Source organism: Puma concolor, chromosome C2, assembly GCF_028749965.1.
Source record: "Puma concolor isolate L17-30 chromosome C2, mPumCon1.1.hap2, whole genome shotgun sequence".
NCBI classification, from domain to species: domain Eukaryota; kingdom Metazoa; phylum Chordata; class Mammalia; order Carnivora; family Felidae; genus Puma; species Puma concolor.
This window is the reverse complement of record NC_141675.1, coordinates 55,709,751-55,732,365: the sequence shown is the minus strand read 5'-3', so window position 1 is coordinate 55,732,365 and position 22,615 is coordinate 55,709,751. Positions and strand designations below refer to the sequence as shown.

At 40.2% G+C, this 22,615-nt stretch overlaps 1 protein-coding gene across 1 annotated transcript; it reads right to left on the bottom strand.

Annotated features, from left to right (window-relative positions):
* Positions 1–7,385: 7,385 nt before the first annotated feature.
* OTOL1 (otolin 1) lies at positions 7,386–17,395 on the bottom strand. Its single transcript, XM_025914047.2, has 4 exons — positions 17,028–17,395; positions 13,736–13,825; positions 9,230–9,301; positions 7,386–8,621 (listed from the first exon to the last, which is right to left on the bottom strand). The coding sequence occupies exons 1-4, from the start codon at positions 17,389–17,391 to the stop codon at positions 7,723–7,725; spliced, it is 1,425 nt and encodes a 474-aa protein (XP_025769832.2). The 5' UTR covers positions 17,392–17,395; the 3' UTR covers positions 7,386–7,722.
* Between the last annotated feature and the right edge of the window lie 5,220 nt (positions 17,396–22,615).

Genomic DNA, 22,615 nt, shown 5'->3' with positions numbered 1-22,615 from the left:
CTGAACCTCTTGAAATAAATTGCTTACCTAGTACTCTGTGGGGTAGTTAAATAAGAACATCAATCAACCAACTGGCTGGATTAAGTGTTTTCTCAATTTCCCCTGTAATAGCCCTGGCATTTAGGTCCTTGGCCATCCCTGAGACAAAAAAGATGGAACATCCATTGTCCTCACTTAGTCGCCTCTTCCATTCGACTGTGACTTCCTTGAAGACAAGAAATTATCTCATTCATCTTTGGATCCCTGGCACAGAGCCCAGTGCCTGGTACATAGTAGGTGCTCATTAATTTCTCTCGAATTAAAATGAATGAATAAGGCCTTCACAAACCTTTTGCCAGAGGCAATTTTAACTTGCATTCAACATCCAAGGAGAGTGGGCGTGCTGCTTTGGCAATAACTCTGACATTGAATAATCTGGATGTTCCAAATTTCTTGTTGCTCATTTATCCTCAAGAAAAAAAGAAGAAGAAGAAGAAGAAGAAGAAGAAGAAGAAGCAGGGGAGGATCGTGTTTGTGGGCCTGGCAGACACATCTCAGACTCATCGCCCTGCAAGACGGATCAGATGAGGCAGCAGCAAGACCAAGGCCACCTGCCCTGCTACTGTCTTCTGACTGCTGATGCTGCTTTAATCACTGAGCCGATGCAATTTCCTGCCACTAACCCCGCTATGGTCCACTAGGAGGTCTCGTTTGTCACTGTCATTACCTTTCATATCAGCAAAACATCCATCTTTAGTTGGGCCCTCCTTTAGAGTTTTGTTCAGGTGTATAGGAAACTCCTGGTCAGCATGGCCCTCCAAAACAGTGGTTCCGGGTGCCAAAATATGAAGATGAATCCGTGCACTCTGGTATACTAGCTCCTTTAATACTAACTTCGACGAAAGGGTGAACCTCAAACTCATTTCAGAGGAAAAACATTTTATTTTTATGTATCCTTTATAAAACACACTTTTTTGGTATTTTTTGAAATAACTCTGATATTTCACAGGAAGACCTGGATTAAATGCATAGCTCCAATCCAACCAGTACTATCACCTCTGATATTACACTGAGCCTAAACCCATCCTGATTTCACCTCCCCTTCCACTCATAAGCCCATCAGCCGAAAAACTAATATGTATCTGACCCGAAAAAAGGTGTCTGAACTATACATAAAATGCATCCTCTCACATTTGACTTTAACAGAGCTAGTTTTCTTACTATGTGCCAGACACAGTTCTAAGAGTTTTCCAAAGATAAATTCATTTACAACATCAAAATCCCATTTTATAGATGAGAAAACCAAGGCACAGACTAAGTGTCTTGCCCAAGGTCACGTGGCTAGTAAATGAAATTCTAACCCAGGACATCCAGTTCCTGAGTGCACACACTTAATTACTACAGTCAGACCAGAACGTTCTTTGGACCTAAACGTCAGGCCCAAAGCTCCCAATAGTGCTCCACAATTAACTAATTAATTCTTCAGCCCTGGCCTAGAACAAAGGAAAAAAGTATGTAGGTGTGTGTATGTTCCTGTGCACGTAAGTGTGCAATGAACAAGTGGCCCACGAAATTCTGTCCTCTACCACTTTCTCTCACAGTTTATGTCTCATGGTCACCAGTTGGGTCTCTAGAACCAGATGTTCAGAGAGAGTCTGAGGTGCAAGATGTTTATTAGGAATCAACCCCTGTGAAGGGAAGGAAAAGGAGGCAGAACTGGGCAGGGAAGAGCTGAACCATGATGAAGGCCCAGCAAAGCCTCAGTCACCCGCGGAAAGTTCTGGAGTGAGGATAGCTAATCAGGGAGGCCATGAAGGACTCCCCACCTTGCTCGGTTACCAGATTTGGGCTTCCCTGAGAAAGGTATAACCTCAAAAGAGGCAGTTCTTGCAGCTCAGGCAGAGCCTGAGGGAGCTGAACTCAGTTCCCTTAGTGGGGCATCTAGTGTTATCCTTGATGAGGATGGTGCACTTCTATGTCTGCCACACTCAGAGTAAAAACTTAACGCTTCACAATAGGCTAAAAGTCCTACACGATCTGTGACTCCATTACCTCTCTGACCTCACCCCCTAGTTCCTGCAGTCCCAATGGCCTCCTCAGCAAGCAAGATCCTACCTTAGGGATTTTGTTCTTGTAGTCCCTCTGCTTCTCAGATATTCATAACTTGTTCTTTTGCCTTCTTTATATCTTAACTCAAATATTGCATCTCGGTGAGGTCTTTTCTGATGTCTATTTTAAATCCTTCTCACCCCTACCACCCAATTGTAATACTCACGACCTTCCATCCTGCCCCATTTTTCTCCATAGCATTTATCACCTTCTGATATACTACATAACTAACAGCTTGTCAGATTTTCACTCCTTCTCCTCATAAGCTCCATAAACACAGAGGGTTTTCTCTCCCTGTTGGGCTCACTGACTCATCCTCAGTACCTCAGCCAGGAACACAGAAACCCTAAACAAATTAGTGACTCCGCAGAGAGTGTGTGAGACTTCTGCCTCATCAGCTCCTTCTACAAGCTCAGGACAAGGCAGGTTTCCATGCATTTTCCTACCTCAAGGAAGGAATATGTACATCTCTCATACCATCTCTGTTAGATGCAACATAATTCTTATAATTCAATCAACAATAAGTATGCTTTAATACTAGTTTCTAGAACAATGAAGCCCTCCTACTAAATTTTTCCATCAAATTCACATGGAGTAAACACTAGGCTGATCAGAACACCCAAGTACAGTCCCGATTATCAGTAAAGCCCTTGCATTCACCTGCAGTTTTACAAGAGGCCCACTCTTGCACCCCCTGCTGCGATATCAGTGGATTCTTGTCCCACTTCTCATTCCCTTTCCCACTTGGGGTGCTAGCCTCGAGAAACTAGGCTAGCACCATTCTTTTCCGCATTATACCAGGTTTCACTAGCCAAACTTTTTAGAAAACTGTCCTGCTCCATTGGTTAAGAGTGGGTTCATGGCTCCCCCAAACAGATGGGTGTCCTTTAGGACTTGGGGTGATTAGGCCCCAAGGTATATAACGCTTAAGGCACTGCAGACACATAAAGCTCTGTGCTTGGTACATTGGTGGGACCTAGGAAACAGTAGTTATCATGACTCCATAATTCCCAACATTTCTCTCTCCTGCCTGTCCCCATTCATCTTAACCATTGGCAGTGCAGCTTCTTCTTCCTACATCCTTCCAGGTTTGATAGCATTCTTAAACCTTCAAGTTTATAGTCTTCTTGCCTCATTTTAAACCTTTTTGTAACTGGGTTTGCAGCTATAGGATATATTAATTCCCAGGACTGAAAATGAAGCTATTTGGGGCTGGAGTGGGAGATAAAAATCGATTGGGCCCCCACTCAGAAGCAGGATAAAATCCAGATGACAGGAGACATGTTCCCCTTCTTGTTGAGTTGTAAGTCTCTCACAGCAGCCCCAGAGAAGCACTCAGCGTCCTGTGTCCCAACCGGGAAAAAAAAAAAAAAAAAATGTGTAGCTTTCTGAGACATGATAAAACGTAAAACATGGTATTTCGTGAAGCCAGTTTCTTAATTATGAAATCAAAGTCACCATTTTATTTACTTTGCAACAGTTTGTTGCCTTTTAAGATGGAATCCTAAAGCAAAAATAATCTGTGAGCACCACCTTGTGGAAAGATCTACAACAACATCAATCTTTATTCATCGAACACCTATTTAATGTGCTGGTGCTGAGGATAGAGCAGTAACCGGACAAAAATCCCTGGCCTCGTGGAACTTACTTTCCAGCGGGAAGACAGAAAATAAACAACATCAGTAAGTGAAACACATGATGTTTTAGAGGGTGCTGAGTGCTATGGAGAAAAATAAAGCACAGAAGAGGGATAGGGTATGCAAGGCCTTACTGAAAAGGTGATTTTGAACAAAGGCTTGAGAGAGAGAGGGAAGAGCCAGCCATGCAGTTACCTGCGGTAAGAGCCATGTGGATAGAAAGGCACATGCAAAGCCGTAAGTGGAAATGTGCTTGGTGAATTTGAGGAATTAGCGTTGAAGGCACTGCCCAGAGCAAGTGTGGAGGAGATGGCAGGAAAGTGCGAGGGAAAGCAGGGGCCACATCACATGGGCCCTTTCTGGTCATAAGGATTCAGCATCTACTCCAGATGAGACAGGAGCCTTACGAGGCTGTGAGCAGAGAAGATGATACTTTTTTTTTTTTTTTTTTTTAAACAGGATTTCTTTGATTGAAGGAGTCAGGGGAAGAAACGAAGATACTGTTTTTGGACCCAAGCAAGAATGGCCCCTGCCCTGAGCTCCATGCTTTAGAGGGTTCTGCATAAAACAAACACACAGCATGTAAATTTATGATAGTACCCAAGGCATCTTTTCTAGAGATCAAGGCTCCATTCTAGCACAGCACAGCTTGCAGTCTTAAATAAGTATTCCTATTACGATCAGTTTCAGGCCCTGGGGAAACTCGTCTCCACACCTCTTGCCTAATGTTCATCAAATAAAAGGTGATTGTCTCCAAATGCCATCAAGGCTAATGGGCGGTATTGCTGCAAACATAGGAGATGGATACTCCTTTCGGGTGTGAAGAGGGTTTGAGCAATGAATGTGCTTAATTAAGAGAAATACAACTTATCAACTTCCTAAGACTGTATCTCAGGTGAGCTGAGCATCCATTTTCTTGCTCTCTTCATGTTCCAGTTCATCATTCTTGAAGTACTCAGTGGCTGGAAATATTAAACAATTCATCTCTCTCTAAATTTGTATGTATGCAGGCCCACACAGAAAATTCAAGATGGATCTAGATTCTAGAATATTGTGTTGAGATGGTGGAAATGGCAGTAGAAGTGATCATTGTTTATATGATGAAATTTAAGTATTTGCAAAATTGTTTACCATCATAATGCATTATGCACAACCCTAATCACAATTTTTGAACATGGTATGTACTATTCATGGTTCATTTTTAAAACTTATTGTTAACCCAGCTAAGCAAATATTCTCCAAATTGAAATTAACTTTTAAAAATTAATTTTTTAGGGGCGCCTGGGTGGCTCATTGGTTAAGTGTCTCACTCTTGATTTCAACTCAGGTCATGATCTCACAGTTCGTGAGTTCGAGCCCCATGTCAGGCTCTGAGCTGACAGTGCAAAGCCTGCTTGGGATTCTCTCTGTTTCTCCATCTCTCTCTCTCAAAATAAAATAACTTTTAAAAAGTAATAATTTTTTTATTTTTTTATTTTTTTATATCTATTTTTATATTAAATATAATTTATTGTCAAATTGGCTTACATACAACACCCAGTGCTCATCCCAACAGGTGCCCTCCTCAATGCCCCTCACCCACTTTCCCCTCTCACCCCCCCCCATCAGCCCTCAGTTTGTTCTCAGTATTTAAGCGTCTCTTATGGTTTGCCTCCCTCCCTTTCTGTAGCTTTTTTCCCCCCTTCCCCTCCCTCATGGTTTTCTGTTGAGTTTCTCAGGATCCACATATGAGTGAAAACATGTGGTATCTGTCTTTCTCTGCCTGACTTATTTCACTTAGCATAACACCCTCCAGTTCCATCCACATTGCTACAAATGGCCAGATTTCATTCTTTCTCACTGCCGAGTAGTATTCCATTGTATATATAAACCACATCTTCTTTATCCATTCGTCAGTTGATGGACATTTAGGCTCTTTCCATAATTTGGCTATTGTTGAGAGTGCTGCTATGAACATTGGGGTACAAGTGCCCCTATGCATCAGCACTCCTGTATCCCTTGGGTAGATTCCTAGCAGTGCTATTGCTGGGTCATAGGGCTGACAGTGCAAAGCCTGCTTGGGATTCTCTTTGTCTCTCTGCCTCTGTCTCTCTCTCAAAATAAAATATCTTTTAAAAAGTAACAATTTTGGGGGCGCCTGGGTGGCTCAGCTGGTTAGGCGTCCGACTTTAGCTCGGGTCATGATCTCACAGTTCTTGAGTTCAAGCCCCTCATGGGGCTCTGTACTGACAGCTCGGAGCCTGGAACCTGCTTCAAATTCTGTGTCTTCCTCTCTCTCTGCCCCTCCCCCACTCACTCTCTGTCTCTCAAAAATGAATAAATGTTAAATAAAACTTTTTAAAAAGTAATTTTTAAAAAATAACATGAATTATGTGGAAAACTTAATTATGAAAACATACACTTTGCTAAATTTAAGTTTTAAAAATAACATCTAGAGGATAAAAGTATAGTAATTCATTAACATCTTTCTCTACTAGTCATCCAAATACCACCTGTCCATTAATAGAACAGCCAGACACACACAATAGTAATTTAGTCATCTTTGATAGTTTGTTAACTGTCAGTCCTAAAAACCATAGCTTTTTTTTTCACTTTTTCAACATGAAAATATACATTAAAATAAGAGGATAGAATATATTTTCAATAAATATATTTTAAATATACATATAAATCTCAAAAGGGAATCACGTTTTTCAAAGTTTATTTTTCTGGAAGAGCAAGAGCTGCCTATCACCCACTTCCCAGTTTGACTCACTGAGGTTTTCAAATCTATGTAACTACATGCCTTCGTTGATCCAAATTTAATTTGGATTCAATAAATTAGTTTCTTTTAAAAATGAGGCTGCTAAGTTGTTATATATTCACAATTATTGAATATTCACATTGCAAGTGAATTCCCAAATACCCACCTGTTCAGTGAATAACCAGAATTAATTAGTATAGACATGATGATAATGAAGCCAAACAACTTATCCAAATTAAATGTTCTTCCATGAAGAAAGGAAGGGCTGAAATTTTAGATCAATAATGATTTAATTTTACTCTTGACTCTTTGGGGGACATTTAGTTTTTCTAAGCACAACAATTTGATGAATGGCTGGATCTTTGCTATGACTCAGCAATAGCTTTATCAACTTTCCTTTGTTCTTAAATGTTTATTTATTTTGAGAGAGAGAAAGAGAGAGAGAGAGCACATGAACATGCATATGTGGAAGAGGGGCAGAGAGAAAGGGAGAGAGAGAGTCCCAAGCAGGCTCTGTGCTGTCAGCAAAGAGCCCAATGAGGAGCTCGGTCCCACAAACCGCGAGATCATGACCTGAGCCGAAATCAAGAGTCCAATGCTTGACTGATTGAGCCACCCAGGAGCCCTTTTACAAACTTACTTTTTACCTTTTATCCAACACACATGGCCACCTAATACAGGATTTTTATGGGCAAACTTTTGCATTGATTAATTTTGAATATATTTTAGCTATTTTTTATCATTCTTTCTGTGCATTCTCCTTGAATTAAACTGACAAGGGAATAGCTCCATTTCGTTGGAGGTCAATCCTAACAGTGTCTAAACTCTTGAGACATACCAGCCCATCATGTTTCACTTGTTAGCCTTACACTCACACAGAAAAGAGTTGCACACACCTATATGAGATATACAAGATATTTGGTAAGAATATATTTATTAATTACAGATGTCAATCATATTTTATATGCAGATATTATTTAAATGGCATGGGAAATGGCATTATAATGCTAAATGAAAAAAGCTAACTACAAAATTAATAGACACATGTTTCCAATACATATAAATATATTTTTTAAAAGTGATGTCTTAAAATAGGCAGAGTAATTGACTTTAGGTTATACAATATTTTTCTTATTTTTTCTGTATTATTTTTATACTCATGAAAAACATAATGAAAGTTGTTCTTTTTAGTAACACTACCTGTGTTGCCTGACTTATTCCACTGAACCCAAACTACAGTGTTCAAGACACAGCTTATGGTGAAATTCCAGAATTTTCCTCTGGGTACAAAAGGAACCCAGTAAAAATGCTATCATCCTCAGGGCTGACATAGACCCCATTCCAATCTTTCGAAACTTCCAACCAGACTTGGTCCCCTGCACTTAATTTCAGGATGATAAGAAGAGAGGCCTGGTCTATTTCATGGCCATAGAGTGTTTCTCTGGACTTGAACTGCTTCTTATTCCGGGCCACCAGGCTGATGCGAGCGGGTCTGCCCCTCACAGTGACATGGTAGGAAAATACATATGCGCCAGGAACACTACAGTTAAATTTGCCAGTGACAGGGCTGTAATTCCCTTGGTCATTATAGAGAACCTTGTCAAATTTGATTGGGATGTTGGGAGGAGGGAAAGGCTTCGATAAAGTGGCGCTGAAGGCTGACCGCAGCACTCTGGCCACCTCCCCCTTGGAGCCTTTGAAGCCCCGAGAGCCCTTCTTGCCAATAGATCCCCGGACCCCTTTGCTCCCAACCTCACCTTTTGGCCCCACAGGCCCCGCAAGACCAGGAGGACCTAACTCTCCCTTTTCTCCTTTAACTCCTGGATCCCCTGGGGCCCCAGGCAGGCCATCTGGGCCGCCTTTGCCTTCCGTTCCAGTATCTCCTTTGCTACCTTTTTCCCCTTTCAGACCCTCCTCACCTTTTTCTCCCTTCCCTCCCCTCTGCCCAGACTCCCCACAGCAGCCCTTTTCCCCCATCTCCCCTTTCTCTCCCTTGGCCCCAGGCTCTCCATTCAAGCCAGGTGAGCCCGCAGCCCCCTGGTCTCCTTTATCTCCTTGGGTACCATTTGCACACGTGTCCCCTTTGGAGCCTTTTTGCCCCTTCACTCCGGTCAGTCCGATGTTTCCTCTCTCCCCCTTAGGACCAAGGCCACCTGAAACAGAAAGTTCAAATGACATTCAAGGATCACATTGAACAGAACGCTATTACCACAGAGCTCACGAAACAGAAATGACACCTACTCACTGAGACTGGAACCCCAACTCCTGTCTCAGCCACAGCTGTGCCATTTGGATCCTGCGGCTCTCTCACAGGGGGGAGGTTAATGCCACCAAGGAGTGACAACCTATATTTAAATCTCATAAATCTAGTTCTATTTTTTTTAGTACTTTTAAGATAAGAAACAGGATTTAGAACCACAGCGACCCATGGTAGTCCACTACCCTTTGTGTTTTGGCCCAACCCAAGTATTCCCCTACATCTCCACGAAGTCCATCCAAACCCAAAATCTCACAGGCAGAGAAGCTGAAGCTGTCTTTTTCCCAAAGACAGCTAGACTGAGGACACGAGCTCAGAAGCTTTTATTTAGTCTCCAAACTACGTGACCAGCACTTGTTGCACTCCAGCAATCGGGACACTGAAGTATGAGAATAAAAGCAATTCATATGTCCATCTTACCTCCTGCATAAGTACAAACAGGAAGAAAATTAGGGGCTGTGCTGCACACATGGCTGAACGCAATAGATACAGTTTATACTCTACCTGGTTCTCCGGGTTTTCCCGGGTATCCTGGGGCTCCACTTGTTCCTTGGTCCCCACGTTCCCCCTTAAATCCTAAAATGATACCAAGATTAACTTTCTTCCAACTATATTAGTTATGGTATAACTAACATCCATTTTGCAACCATGTTACAATCCAACACTTCCTCTACCAAAATGGATAAAGGAAAAACGATATGGGAAAAAAATTTATCGAGCACGATTAGGAATATTTTGTTCCAGTTGATGGTGAACCATTTATTTTTTTTTTTAATTTTTTTTTCAACGTTTTTATTTATTTTTGGGACAGAGAGAGACAGAGTATGAACGGGGGAGGGGCAGAGAGAGAGGGAGACACAGAATCGGAAACAGGCTCCAGGCTCCGAGCCATCAGCCCAGAGCCTGACGCGGGGCTCGAACTCACGAACCGCGAGATCGTGACCTGGCTGAAGTCGGACGCTTAACCGACTGCGCCACCCAGGCACCCCAGATGGTGAACCATTTAAACAAGATTTGGGATAGTGCCAATCTCTTTGCACAAAATTCAGCTTTTCCCCCAGCATTCCCCTTGCTCTTCAAATCTCTCATGAAATTCATGATATTTTGTCTTGTTATTTATGTGTTTGTTTTTTCTTCTTATGAATCTTCAATAACAGTTAAAATATCCCCTTCTTTATGTTCCCCACAATGCCTAAAAAAGAGTGTCACCACCATATAACACAGAGCACACATTCTGCAATTAGCTAAAACTAATCATATCAAAAACCCTTCCCGGGGCACCTGGGTGGCTCAGTCGGTTAAGCTTCCGACTTTGGCTCAGGTCATGATCTCACGGTTCGTGGGTTCGAGCCCCAGGTTGGGCTCTGTGCTGACAGCTCGGAGCCTGGAGCCTGCTTCAGATTCTGTGTCTCCCTCTCTCTCTCTGCCCCTCCCCCACTCATACTCTGTCTCTCAAAAATAAATAAAATATTAAAAAATTAAACAAAAAAAAAACCATCCAGGATAGTGAATATAAATACAAATATAAATATAAAATGTAAATATACAGTCCTTGACATAGAGCATTAGGGAAAAGCCAATTTTCATTGTGTTTGGAATTTTTTTCATATGCTCTTTGGACAAATCACAGAACTGTAAAAATTCATGTTTGAAAAGAAATCTAAAGATCTAGGTTTTGGGATATTTCCCAGTGCCACAAAATGCATTTTTATACTGGACCTGCTTAAGGCCCCTCCTGTTACAGTACAACCACACTAAATTCATTTTTATTGAAAATGATAATAGCAGTAATAATAGTAGGAGGAATAATAGTTAACTTGTACTGAGCATTTCCTTTGTGCCAGGTAATGTTCCAAGTTCTTAACAAGATTTTTAAAGAATTTAATCCAGGGGCACCTGGGAGGCTCAGTCAGTTAAGCATCTAACTCTTGATTTGAGCACAGGTCATGATCTCACAGTTTCTGAGTTCAAGCCCTGTGTTGGGCTCCACACTGAGAGTGTGGAAGCTGCTTGGGATTCTGTGTCTCCCTCTCTCTCTGCCCTTCCCTTGCTTTCTCTCTCTCTCTCTTTCAAAATAAATAAATAAACTGTAAAAAAAAAAAATTAATCTGGTGGCTCAGTCAGTTAAGTGGTCGACTCTTGATTTCCCATCAAGTTATGATCTCACTGTCATGAGATCCAGCCCAGAGTCAGGCTCTACATCCAGCATGGAGCCTGCTTGGTATTCTTTCTCTCCCACTCTCTCTGACCCTCCCCTGCTCGTGTGTGTGCATGTGCTCAAGTGCTCTCTCTCTCTTTCAAAAATAAAAAAATAAGTAAATAATTTTTAAAAATTAATCCAACCTTTTCAATTCAAAATTAATTCTCATTTGATATTAACATAGCCTCTTGGATAACAGGGAGACTCCTATAACAGAGCACATTTCATCAATGGGAACATTTTTCATTTACAGAAGTATATAGCATCTCCCCTCAAGAAAGATAGAGCAGTTATTTTTACCACTTTTTATCACAGAAGAAACTGAAGTATGAAAGTTTACAAATTTGTATACAGTCAAACATGACTGTATGTAACATTGGTTGGCATCAGTTTGCCAACCATATTATTTATGATACAACTAATATTTTTTACTTTTTTAATTTATTAATTTTTATTTATTTGGTTTTATAGATATAACTCCTTTCTTATGTGCTGAAAATTTTTAAATTTTACTTTCTTTTTTTTTTTTAATTTAAACCCAAGTTAGTTAACATATAGAGTAGTAATGATTTCAGGAGTAGAATTTAGTGATCCATCATTTATGTACAACGCCCAGTGCTCATCCCAACAAGTGCCCTCCTTAATGCCCATCACCCATTTAGCCCATCCCCCCACCCAATATCCTTCCAGTAAGCTTCAGTTTGTTCTCTGTATTTAAGAGTCTCTTATGGTTTGCCTCCTTTCTTATCTTATTTTTACTTCCCTTCCCCTATGTTCATCAGTTTTGTTTCTTAAATTCCACATATGAGTGAAATTATGTGAAATTTGTCTTTCTCTGACTTACTTTGTTTTTTTGTTTTATTTTTGTTAGGGAAAAAGAAATCCCACGTCAAATTACAAATCGTGAGAAAAGACTCCCCCCACCACCAAATTTCACAAGACCAGCTAGAGAAATCCCACACAAACTGCTCAGCAGTTTTCTAAGTAGCTGACCCCCTTCCATTACCATTCCACATAAAATTTACAATTTGGAAATTAACCCCATAGGCCATCAGGAGAATATCTGTATCCCTTTGGAGAGAACCCAACTCTGAATGGAAGTGAAGGACTATTCTAACCCCCGTCCTTGTCAATACTCATATACCAGCCTTACTGCACAGTTATTCTGGTTCTCAAGTTCAATTTAACTGCTTACATTGAGTTTACTCAATCAGGTGGTGATGAACCAGAATGCAGTCATTCAACTCATTTATTATTTTAACTTTCAATCTTAACCAAGAGTCCAAGCTAAGTCTGGAAATAAAAAGAAAGTAGAGTTGCCCCTTTATAGAGACTGGCTGGATGAATTTCTACTTTTGATCTTTCATCAAAGTGTAATCTTAAGAACCTTATCTTATGATACTTCCCTGTTTTTTCTTCTACTTCCAGAAGTCTGGCTTCCAAAATGTATGAATCACTGGGGAGGTTCATCACTCATCTTTATTTCACAGGGCTTTCCGCTAACATAATTCAGCCACAAAAGGATTAAATGTTTCCGAGAATGAAAATCGCATAACTGACAACTGTGAAGGAGCTCTTTCTTACCTTAGCATCTTTTTGGAGTAACTACTTCACTGAATATTCTACTAGAAATGAGTTAGACAGTTCCTCAGCCATGTGGAGGGTGATGTATAGATGATATTAGGTCTTTTGACATGTGACACTGAGGCTAAAACATTTAACTTGATGGATAGATGGTATTTCTACAGGCTGGTAGTATTCACTGCGGAATTTTTAAATGTCCCGGTGAATCTATAGCCTTCCCTCAATGTCTTGAAGCACTTAGAGAACCAGGGATTTCCCCTGGCTGATAGATCTATGGAATTACAGAATTTCTGAGCCGGAAAAGATCTATGAAAGCACACATAACCACAAATCTTCTTTGATAGTAAATAGGGTATAAATAAATACCTAGTCTATTCCCCATTGATTTCCAGATGAGGTAAAGTGACTGGTACAAGGTCATTGCTACAAGCTTGATTTCTTCCATTTTAATTCAGTGCTCTTTCCACTCCTGATTGGAGTGAGCCAAAAAGGCATGTCATATTCTCCTTAGTAAGGATGCTATCCATCTAAACAGAATAATTCTATAGGGTTGCCTGCTCTAGTTAGTTTTATCTAATACAAAATTAATGTGTATCATGAGGAAGAGCTCACTCAGGAGTATACCGGAAAGGATCCTTCCCCAGAGACTATACCCTGTGGTTCCCAGTCACTAGGTCAGCTGTGTGGCCAACAAGACATAGAAAAGATGTGTGAGGGGTGTCTGGGTGGCTCAGTCAGTTAGGCGTCCAGCTCTTAATTTCTGCTCAGGCCATGATCTCATGTTCATGAGATTGAGCCCCGCATCAGGCTCTGGGTGGGTGTGGAGCCTGCTTAAGATTCTTTCTCTCCCTCTCCCTCTGCCCCTCCCCTGCTCTCACGTGCCTGCGCTCTCCCTCTCTCGCACGCGCGCGCTCTCTCGCTCTCTCTCTCTCTCTTAAAAAGAAGAAAAGACAAGATGCGTGAGAGCCTACATGTGTGGAGGGGAAGGAGGGAGGGTGGAGAGAAAGAGAAACATTACCAGAAAAGTTTAAAGTCCCTCAATAGACTATTTATAAAGTTAACATTTTTATATCAAATATAACTTGCAATATGCCTTACCAAGTTTTTTACATTTTTAAAAATTGATCCACCTGCAAGAATATGGTATTTACTTAGCAGGTTGCTCTCCTGAAAAATGATACAGAACATGTCTTGAGTTTTGACATGAAATAGATATAAGTACCTACCCTTCTCTCCTTTCTGGCCTTTTGGACCTGGGGGTCCAACAATTCCTGGTGGCCCTGGGATCCCCATTCCACCAGCCTCTCCCTTAAGACCTGGAAATGAGATTTAAAACCATCAGGATAAAAAAAAAATTCTCTTTTGAAATTCATTAGTTCTGGAAAAAAAAATTTTTTTTAGGCATCATTTCATTGAGACCAATAACTGTCAGAGTCTTAATAATAAAATCCGGGTAAGACTAAAACAACTACATAATCCTAAGGACAATATTTTTGTCTGATTTATAATTTTGTGCCACCTGAATAGATAAATTGAGCCCATTAGTCCTTGTCACTGGATTCATGGCAGCAGTGAAACGATTCAGGGAAGCACTGCCATATCAAACAACAAGGACAAAATGATTATCTGGCTCTTAACCTCACATGGACCACACTCTCTAATTGGAAGTAAAACCCAATACCTAGCATTTTTGGTTTTCTCATTCATTCACTTATGCATTTTTTCAGGAAGTATTGCTGAGGCCTCCTAGACACCAAGCACCATACGAGGTGTTAAGAATCAGCTATCAACATCCCAGCTGCTCTTTCCCTGGTGGAGCTGAGAGCCTGGGAGAGATAAACACTGAACAATAACCACACCAATAAGTAGAAATTATCACATTGCAGCTAGTGAGGCAAAGGAAAACAGGAAGGTCCCGTTATAGATTGTGCTAAAAGAACCTAATTTATGCTATCAGAGGAGACATCCCTGGGAAAATGACAAATGAACAAATTAGGATTTTCTGAGACAAAAAAAAAAAAAAAAGAAAAGAAAAAAGAAAAAAAAACAACCCCAAAATACATAGATGAGCATTTTGGGAAAAGACCATGGTATTTTTAAGAAACTGAAAGACAAGCACAGTGGGTGGGGCGCCTGAGTGACTCAGTTAGTTAAGTGTCCAACTCTTGGTTTCAGCTCAGGTCATGATCTCGAGGTTTGTGAGTTCGAGCCCTGCATTGGGCTCTGCGCTGGGGGTGCAGAGCCTGCTTGGGATTCTCTCTCTCCCTCTCTCTCTGCCTCTCCCACACACTTTCTCTCAAAATAAACAAATAAAGTTTACAAAAATGATAATAAAATAAAATAGTTGGGTTTGAGAGGGTTTATTGTCATTTTCAAGTTTGTTAAATGTCCCTCTTATGCTAGATTTCTAACTTTTTAACCAAACAGCGTTTTTGAAACACTGAAACAGTAGAATAAATATCTATGAATCTCAGAAACAAGACCCTATTAGGCTGAGAAGAGGAAAAGACTCCTACTAGAGCTAACTGGAAAAACAAACACAATTTATTGAGCACTTATTCTAGCAGGTACCACAGTGAGTCTTTACGTGTATTACCTCATTCTGTCTCTTGATGACCCCATGAAGTTGGTACTATTCTTATCCCATTTTGCTACTCTCTTTATTGTTTATTTATTTTTGAGAGAGAGAGGGAAAAAAAGAGAGAATCGGCAGGGGAGGAGCAGAGAGAGGGAGACACAGAATCCAAAGCGGGCTCCAGGCTCTGAGCTGTCAGCACAGAGCTGGTCGCAGGGCTCGAACTCAAGAACCATGAGATCATGACCTTAGCCAAAGTCGGATGCTTAACTGACTGAGCCACCCAGGCACCTCTTAATTTTTTTTTTTATTTTCATTTATTTTTGAGACAAAGAGAGAGAGAAAGAGAGCACAAGCACAAGCAGGGGAGGGGCACAGAAAGAGAGGGAGACACAGAATGCAAAGCAGGCTCCAGGCTCTGAGCTGTCAGCACAGAGCCCAACACGAGGCTCAAACTTACGAACCACGAGATCATGACCTGAGCCCAAGTCCGATGCTTAACCAACTGAGCCACCCACTCACCCCCCACTTCTACTACTTTGTAAACTGAGACTTAGGTAATGACGCTTCCCAAAGGTAAGACCATGATAAACAAGACATTCTGAGCTCTTGAACACTCTGCTCTGTGCTGACTTGGTCAGACTAAAACATATGAGCACCCCAGGCAAGCAAATAATTTGGCATACATCCAAAATGTTTGTCCTATGTATTTGGAGGAGAGACTGAGCTCTGAGAACTGCCCAGCTAATCTACCAAAGGGTGAAACAAAAGCTCTCATGTGACAGACCTACAGCCTTAGAAGACAGTTTAGCAACCAGCTGTGTTTACTTGACCATGCCCTTGGAGGTCTTCACCCTCAAGCAGCTCACCAGCCAGATATGATACTAAGAGGAATTCTGGTAAATGTGATTTTCTCGGTATCATTGCATTTCCAATAATGTTTCAGCAATCCAGAAATCTTCATGCCCTGACCACTGCCCAGCAACTCTACCTTTTAATTCCAGCTCTGCATGAATATTGATCACATTTCCCAAAAGGTTCCTACCATAGGATGAAATGAATGAAAAGCTTAATGAGGGTGCACAATTTCTGCTTTTATAACTTTAAGTTCTGCAGGCAAGACATAACAAATATATATATGTCATTTTTTCAGGGAATAGCGAATTTTAAACTGACACTCCTCTCTCAATTTTACCTGAGTTCTCTGCTATGTGACATGTAAAAGCTGAAATGTATTACAGTAAAACTCAGTATATGCATAATGTATATATTAAAGATATCTTAAATTTTGAAATATGTAACCATGATGTTCAATGGAGAACATTGTTGGGCAAGGATACAGTGTTGCCTTGGAATCTCAATGAAGAGCAAACTGAATCCCACCCCTTATTCTCCCCATCCCAGACATGCCATTTCTAATCCTAACTACAAATAGCACTCCAGAAATCCATCAGTCAAGACACATTCTAACTAGCCAGCAGAATTTTCATTTACCCTTTTTACATCAGCCATTAACGAGAAGACTGTACTGGTAGTAAGTTTGTAATGTGAAGAACTGTGTGCCAGGGTTGGGGTTGGGAGCCTGGTTTCTGCTCTAGCCAGCGCTGTCCAATAGAACTTTCTGCACTGATGAAAATGCTCTGTATCTGTACCACCCAATACAGTAGTCTTTGGCCACATGTGGCCATTGAGCATTGGAACTGTGGCTAGTGTCATTGAGGAACTGAATTTTTAATATTAATGTTTGTTTATTTTTATTAATAGCCACACATGTGGCTGGTGGGCAACACAGCACCCATTTGCATTTGTCACAGTGTTACACCTAGACCCTGTCACCATTTGCAGGACAATGTAGAAACCTTTGGGACAATTCTACCTCCAATCCACCTCTCAACTCCAAGAACATCCAGGTAGGAAATATGGCTTCATGCACTTTCAAATACCTGGCTTTCCAGTCTCTCCAGGTTCTCCTTTTTGCCCTGGGACAGATGAACAACAATCACAGCAATTCAGAAAAAAATCAGCCGTGTCAAGAGTGAAGTTTTCAAAGGGGAAGAGAGTGGCAGTACCGAAGGCAGAATCTAGGGCTGGGGGGTTGGGGGTCGGTTCCACCATTTCAGCCACTTTTGTGAAAGGAATTTCCTCTTCTTCTGGAGGTGGGCCACTGGACGGCTTTAGACCCTTCGGCATCTCTTTTCCCTCAGATTTCTTCGTAAATTTGGGATGCGGTGTGGTCTTTGCTACTGTGTCCATACCAGCAAAAGCCAAAATAATTAAAATGGCACACAGCCAAGAAAACATCCACATAGTTGAGGCTGGAAGAAAGATATAATGGGAATATATACACACATATGACATGAGATCCAAATGTAATGATTAAGTGATATAAATATATAAGAAGGAAATATATAAACGCATATGAACCATAAGAATAAACAGTATGCATAATATTGAATGGTATCTTAAATGCATTTTAATGCAAATATGTACTTGAATCACAACAGGATATTTTGTTTACTTAAAATATTTATCATAAGGAAGATTTTGCTTCAATTCTCCTTGCTGGTTGTTTTCCTAGTGCTACATGTTCTAAAATATTGTTTTCAATCATTCAAATTATCTTGCCAACTAGCGAACATGATCTATAATAAATGCAACATGACTTAATAGCTCATATACCCTGTGGAAAACAAATATGTATAATTTCCTGACTGACCTCACTCAGATTTATAGGAATCAAATACATTTGTATTAGAGGGAGATGAAAAATATTGAGCTGAGTAGTTTATTCCAGCAAACTCAATTATTTCAAGAAAAAATACTGGTGAAAGGGTCCTTAAATCTACTAGGGATAATGGTCCTGTTGTGAGAGCAATTTTTTAGAATCTATTGTAATAAATGGAGAGAGAGGGAATAAAAAGATCATAAACTTGAATATATGCTATATCCTCCGATTCTTCACATGTCATTTAACTCTCCAATTCTTCACTTCATCATTTGAGGAGTTTTCCTGAAAACTCACATTTATCCTTGCATTATTTTAATGGGGCAGAGGGTGGTTATTCTTATTAAGGCTTTTATTAATCAGAGTGATATGAGACAAAGTTCCCAATGAAGTGAAATTGTGAAGTGCAGTCCCCAGCAACTCACGGCCGTTCAGATGCTGCCAACAGATGGCCAGGGGTAGAAATGCATGATTTCTGGTTGGAAAAAGGAGCAGTATGAGGGTAAAGAGAATGGGTTAAGGATCGTAATAACACCTACTATTTACAGAGCTCCTACTATGAGCAGCTGCCTTACACTCACCCATCTAATCAGTTCTCAAAACTGCTCTGCCAGGTAGAAGACACTATTCATCTTCACGAATGAGGACACAGGAACCAAGGGGTTCTACGCCTCATTCAAGATCACGCAATCAGAAAGTTATGAATTCAGAGCTGAAATCCAAGTCTGTTTAATTTCAAAGCCTCAGAGCACCGGGCTGGCTCAGTCGGTTAAGTGTCCAACTTCGGCTCAGGTCATGATCTCACAGCTCGTGACTTCGAGCCCCACGTTGGGCTCTGTGCTGACACCTCAGAGCCTGGAGCCTGCTTCAGATTCTGTGTCTCCCTCTCTCTCTGTCCTTCCACTGCTCATGCTCTGTCTCTCTTTCTCTCAAAAGTAAATAAACATTTTAAAAAATGCTTTTTTAATTTCAAAGCCTCAATCCTTTCCCACAAATCACATGGCATTTGTAAGGACGACACTAAAGAACAGAAATCCAAGTGCAGGATCAGTGGAAGAATAAATCAGAGGAGATGAGAAAGGGTTCAGATAAGATGCTGCATTTCTAAAATCATATAAAAATCCCAAAACGCTAACTTTCCTTCAAGTTGTCTTCGCTGCCATATTCACCCTCTCAACCAGTATTTACTGAAAATCAACAATGTCACAAACACTGAGAAATCAAACATAAGCCATGGTGTTTGTCCTTAAGGAGTGTACAGTCTGCTAGGAAAGATGAAAAACAGCAAAAGCAAAGAGGAAAGTGTGAAGGGCAAGTGATCACACTGCATTTTCCCAAATATAGACCTGATGCCCCACTCTCCTCCAACCCCTGCAAATGTGAGCGCATAAACCAGAGTTACTAAGTATCAATCAGCTAAATTCAGGCCCAGCAAAAACCAGACAACAGAAGTATTCCATTTATATATAAAATAGTTCAAGTTTCATCAATTCACACAATTGCTGTCAGTAAAACATTCATTTATTTGTTCAACAAACATTTATTTGAGCATCTCTGAAGTGCCGGGTCCTGTGCTGGGTCACAGAACATAAAGACAAGTAAAACCCAGCCCCATCCCTAAGGATCCTGTCTGCACTGAACATCCGAACACAGCAAATATCCAAAGTGCCAAGTGTCCAAAGTGAAATATTGGTAACTTTTAATTCTCTCGCCACTTTGCCACACGAACTCAATTGGGCAGAATGCTGAGTATAAGTGCTCTAAGACATTACTTATGCTCTCTTAAACAAATGAAATCATATGGAAAAATAACCCTTTTTTTCCTCACTAAAACATGTCTGTGTTTTACCATGCATACAAAGTATTTCTGACCCTGAAAACATGTTATGATAGCCTCTCGGTAAGCCAATCCTAAAGTGGCCAATAAGAGAGAAGCTGATATAGTAAGAGATAAGCTGTGGGGATTGGGAGGAGAAGGGATCTAACACCAGGAACATGACAGGCATTTTCCAGGCACTTTATAATTATTATTTCAATTACATCACATATGAACCATGCAAGATAAGATTTACTATGCCCATATAATGGATTATAAAACTCAGGCACAACAAAAATAGACACAAAGATCAATAGGACAAAATAGGAAACCCAGAAATAAACCTACAATTATATGGTCAATTAATCTTCAACAAAGCAGGAAAGAATATCCAATTGGAAAAGACAGTCTCTTCCACAAATGGTAATGGAACAACTTCCCAGGAACATGGAAAAGAATAAAGCGGACCACTTTCTTACACCATACACAAAAATAAATTCAAAATGGATGAAAGACCTAGATGTGAAACCGTAAAAATTCTAGAAGAAAACACAGGCAGTAACTTCTTTGACATCAGCTGTAGCCACTTCTTTCTAGATATGTCTCCTGAGACAAGGGAAACAAAAGCAAAAATGAACTGTTAGGATTACATCAAAATAAAAACCTTCTGCACGGCGAAGGAAACAATCAACAAAACTAAAAGGCAACTGAAGGAATGGGAGAAGATATTTGCAAATGACATATCAGATAAAGGGTTAGTATCCAAAATATACTAAGAGCATATAAAACTCAACACCAAAAAACAGATAACCATTCAAAAATGAGCAGAAGACATGAGTAGACATTTTTCCAAAGAAGACATACAGAGGGCCAACAGGCACATGAAAAGATGCTCAACATCACTAATCATCAGGGAAATAAAAATCAAAACTACAATGAAATACCACCTCACACCGGTCAGAATGGCTAAAATTAACAACATAAGAAATAGCAGGTGCTGGTGAGGATGTGGAGAGAGGGGAACCCTCTTGCACTGTTGGTGGTAATGTAAACTGGTACAGCCACTTTGCAAAACAGTTTGGAGGTTCCTCAAAAAGTTAAAAATAGAACTACCCTAGTACCCAGCAAGTGCACTGCTATTTACTCAAAGGATACAAAATTACTAATTCAAAGGGATATATGCACCCTGATGTTTATAGTAGCATTATCTACAATAGCCAAACTATGGAAACAGCCCAAGTGTATGTCGATCGAAAAATAGACAAAGAAGATGTGATATGTATATAATCACATACATGGTATGTTACTCAGCCATAAAAAAAGATTGAAATCTTGCCATTTGCAATGACATGGATGAAGCTAGAGAGTATTACGCTAAATGAAATAAATCAGTCAGAGAAAGACAAATGTCATATGATTTCACTCATATGTGGAATTTAAGAGGCAAAACAAATGAGCAAAGGGTGAAGAGAGAGAGAGAGAGAGAGATAAACCACGAAATAGATTCTTAACTATAGAGAACAAACTGATGGTTACCAGAGGGGAGGTGGATGGAAGGATGGGTTAAATAGGTGATGGGGATGAAGGAGTGCACTTGTGATGAGCATCAGGTGATATATGGAGGTATATATCATATACTATATATATAATTCTCTGTATTATATATAGTACTATATTATACACCTGAAACTAATATTACACTATATGTAAATTAACTGGAATTTAATTAAAAATTCCCATCAATGGATGAATGGATAAAGATGTGGTATATATATACAATGGAGTATTGCTCAGCAATCAAAAAGAATGAAATCTTGCCATTTGCAACTACGTGGATGGAACTGGAGGGTATTATGCTAAGTGAAATAGAGGAAGACAAGTATCACATGACTTCACTCATATGAGGACTTTAAGACACAAAACAGATGACCATAAGGGAAGGGAAGAAAAATCATATAAAAACAGGGAGGGGAACAAAACATAAGAGACTCGTAAATATGGAGAACAAACAGAGGGTTACTGGAGGGGTTGTAGGAGGGGGAATGGGCTAAATGGGTAAGGGGCATTAAGAAATCTACTCCTGAAATCATTGTTGCACTATATGCTAACTAATTTGGATGTAAATTTAAAAAATAAAATTAAAAAGAAAAAGTACTTAAAAATTCAGGCACAGAAAGTTAAGTAGCCTGCCTGAGTTCACAGTTTAGTAAGCAGTAGAGCTAAGATTAAAACCTAGGCCCATTTGACTCCAAAGTCAGCCCATGCACTTCCCACTGTCCCATGTTGCCTGGGGATTAATGAGTGACCATTGATGCTGCAGAAGGCATTAAGCTGAACACTTCATGGAGCTCAGCTCTAGGCCCTTCAGTGGAAGAAAGATATTTCCCACTGAGAAGAAACAGGAACTTAATGGGAGACATGAAGAAGAGAGATGAGAAGTCTGGCTCTGATGGTGGAACGTACTAGTGTGGAGCAAACAAAGTTACAGAGGGAAACAAAGCACATCCAGCCAGAAACCAAAGAGCTACAGAAAAGAATGAGCAGAGCAACAAATGTAAGGAAGGTGCTTGGTGTCCGTATCTGGAAGTGTGAATTGTCCTCATATGTTTTCCTTGCATTGTGGCTTCCTGCTTCCCAATTTAAGTCCAGATGTTAAAGGATAATGTAGTTGGTACATTAAGACTATGATGAGGCTCCCCAAGAATTTGTACATGAGGAAAACATAGGCCCTTTGAAAACCAACAGAGGAAGAGTTGATAGCAAGCTGACAGTACATATATGTAATTTCTTTTCAATTGAAATTTTTTCATGTTGATGAAAAAACATAAAAACCTAACCGAACACAACTTCCACGAGTTAAGCAAGTAAGGGCTTCTAATCAAATTTTAAGTCACTGAAACAATAAAACATGACTCAGATGCTAGCTAACGCTGAAGTTTAATGCAGGCATAAATCTTAACACAGTGATTAGAAGTAAAAATTCTAAATAT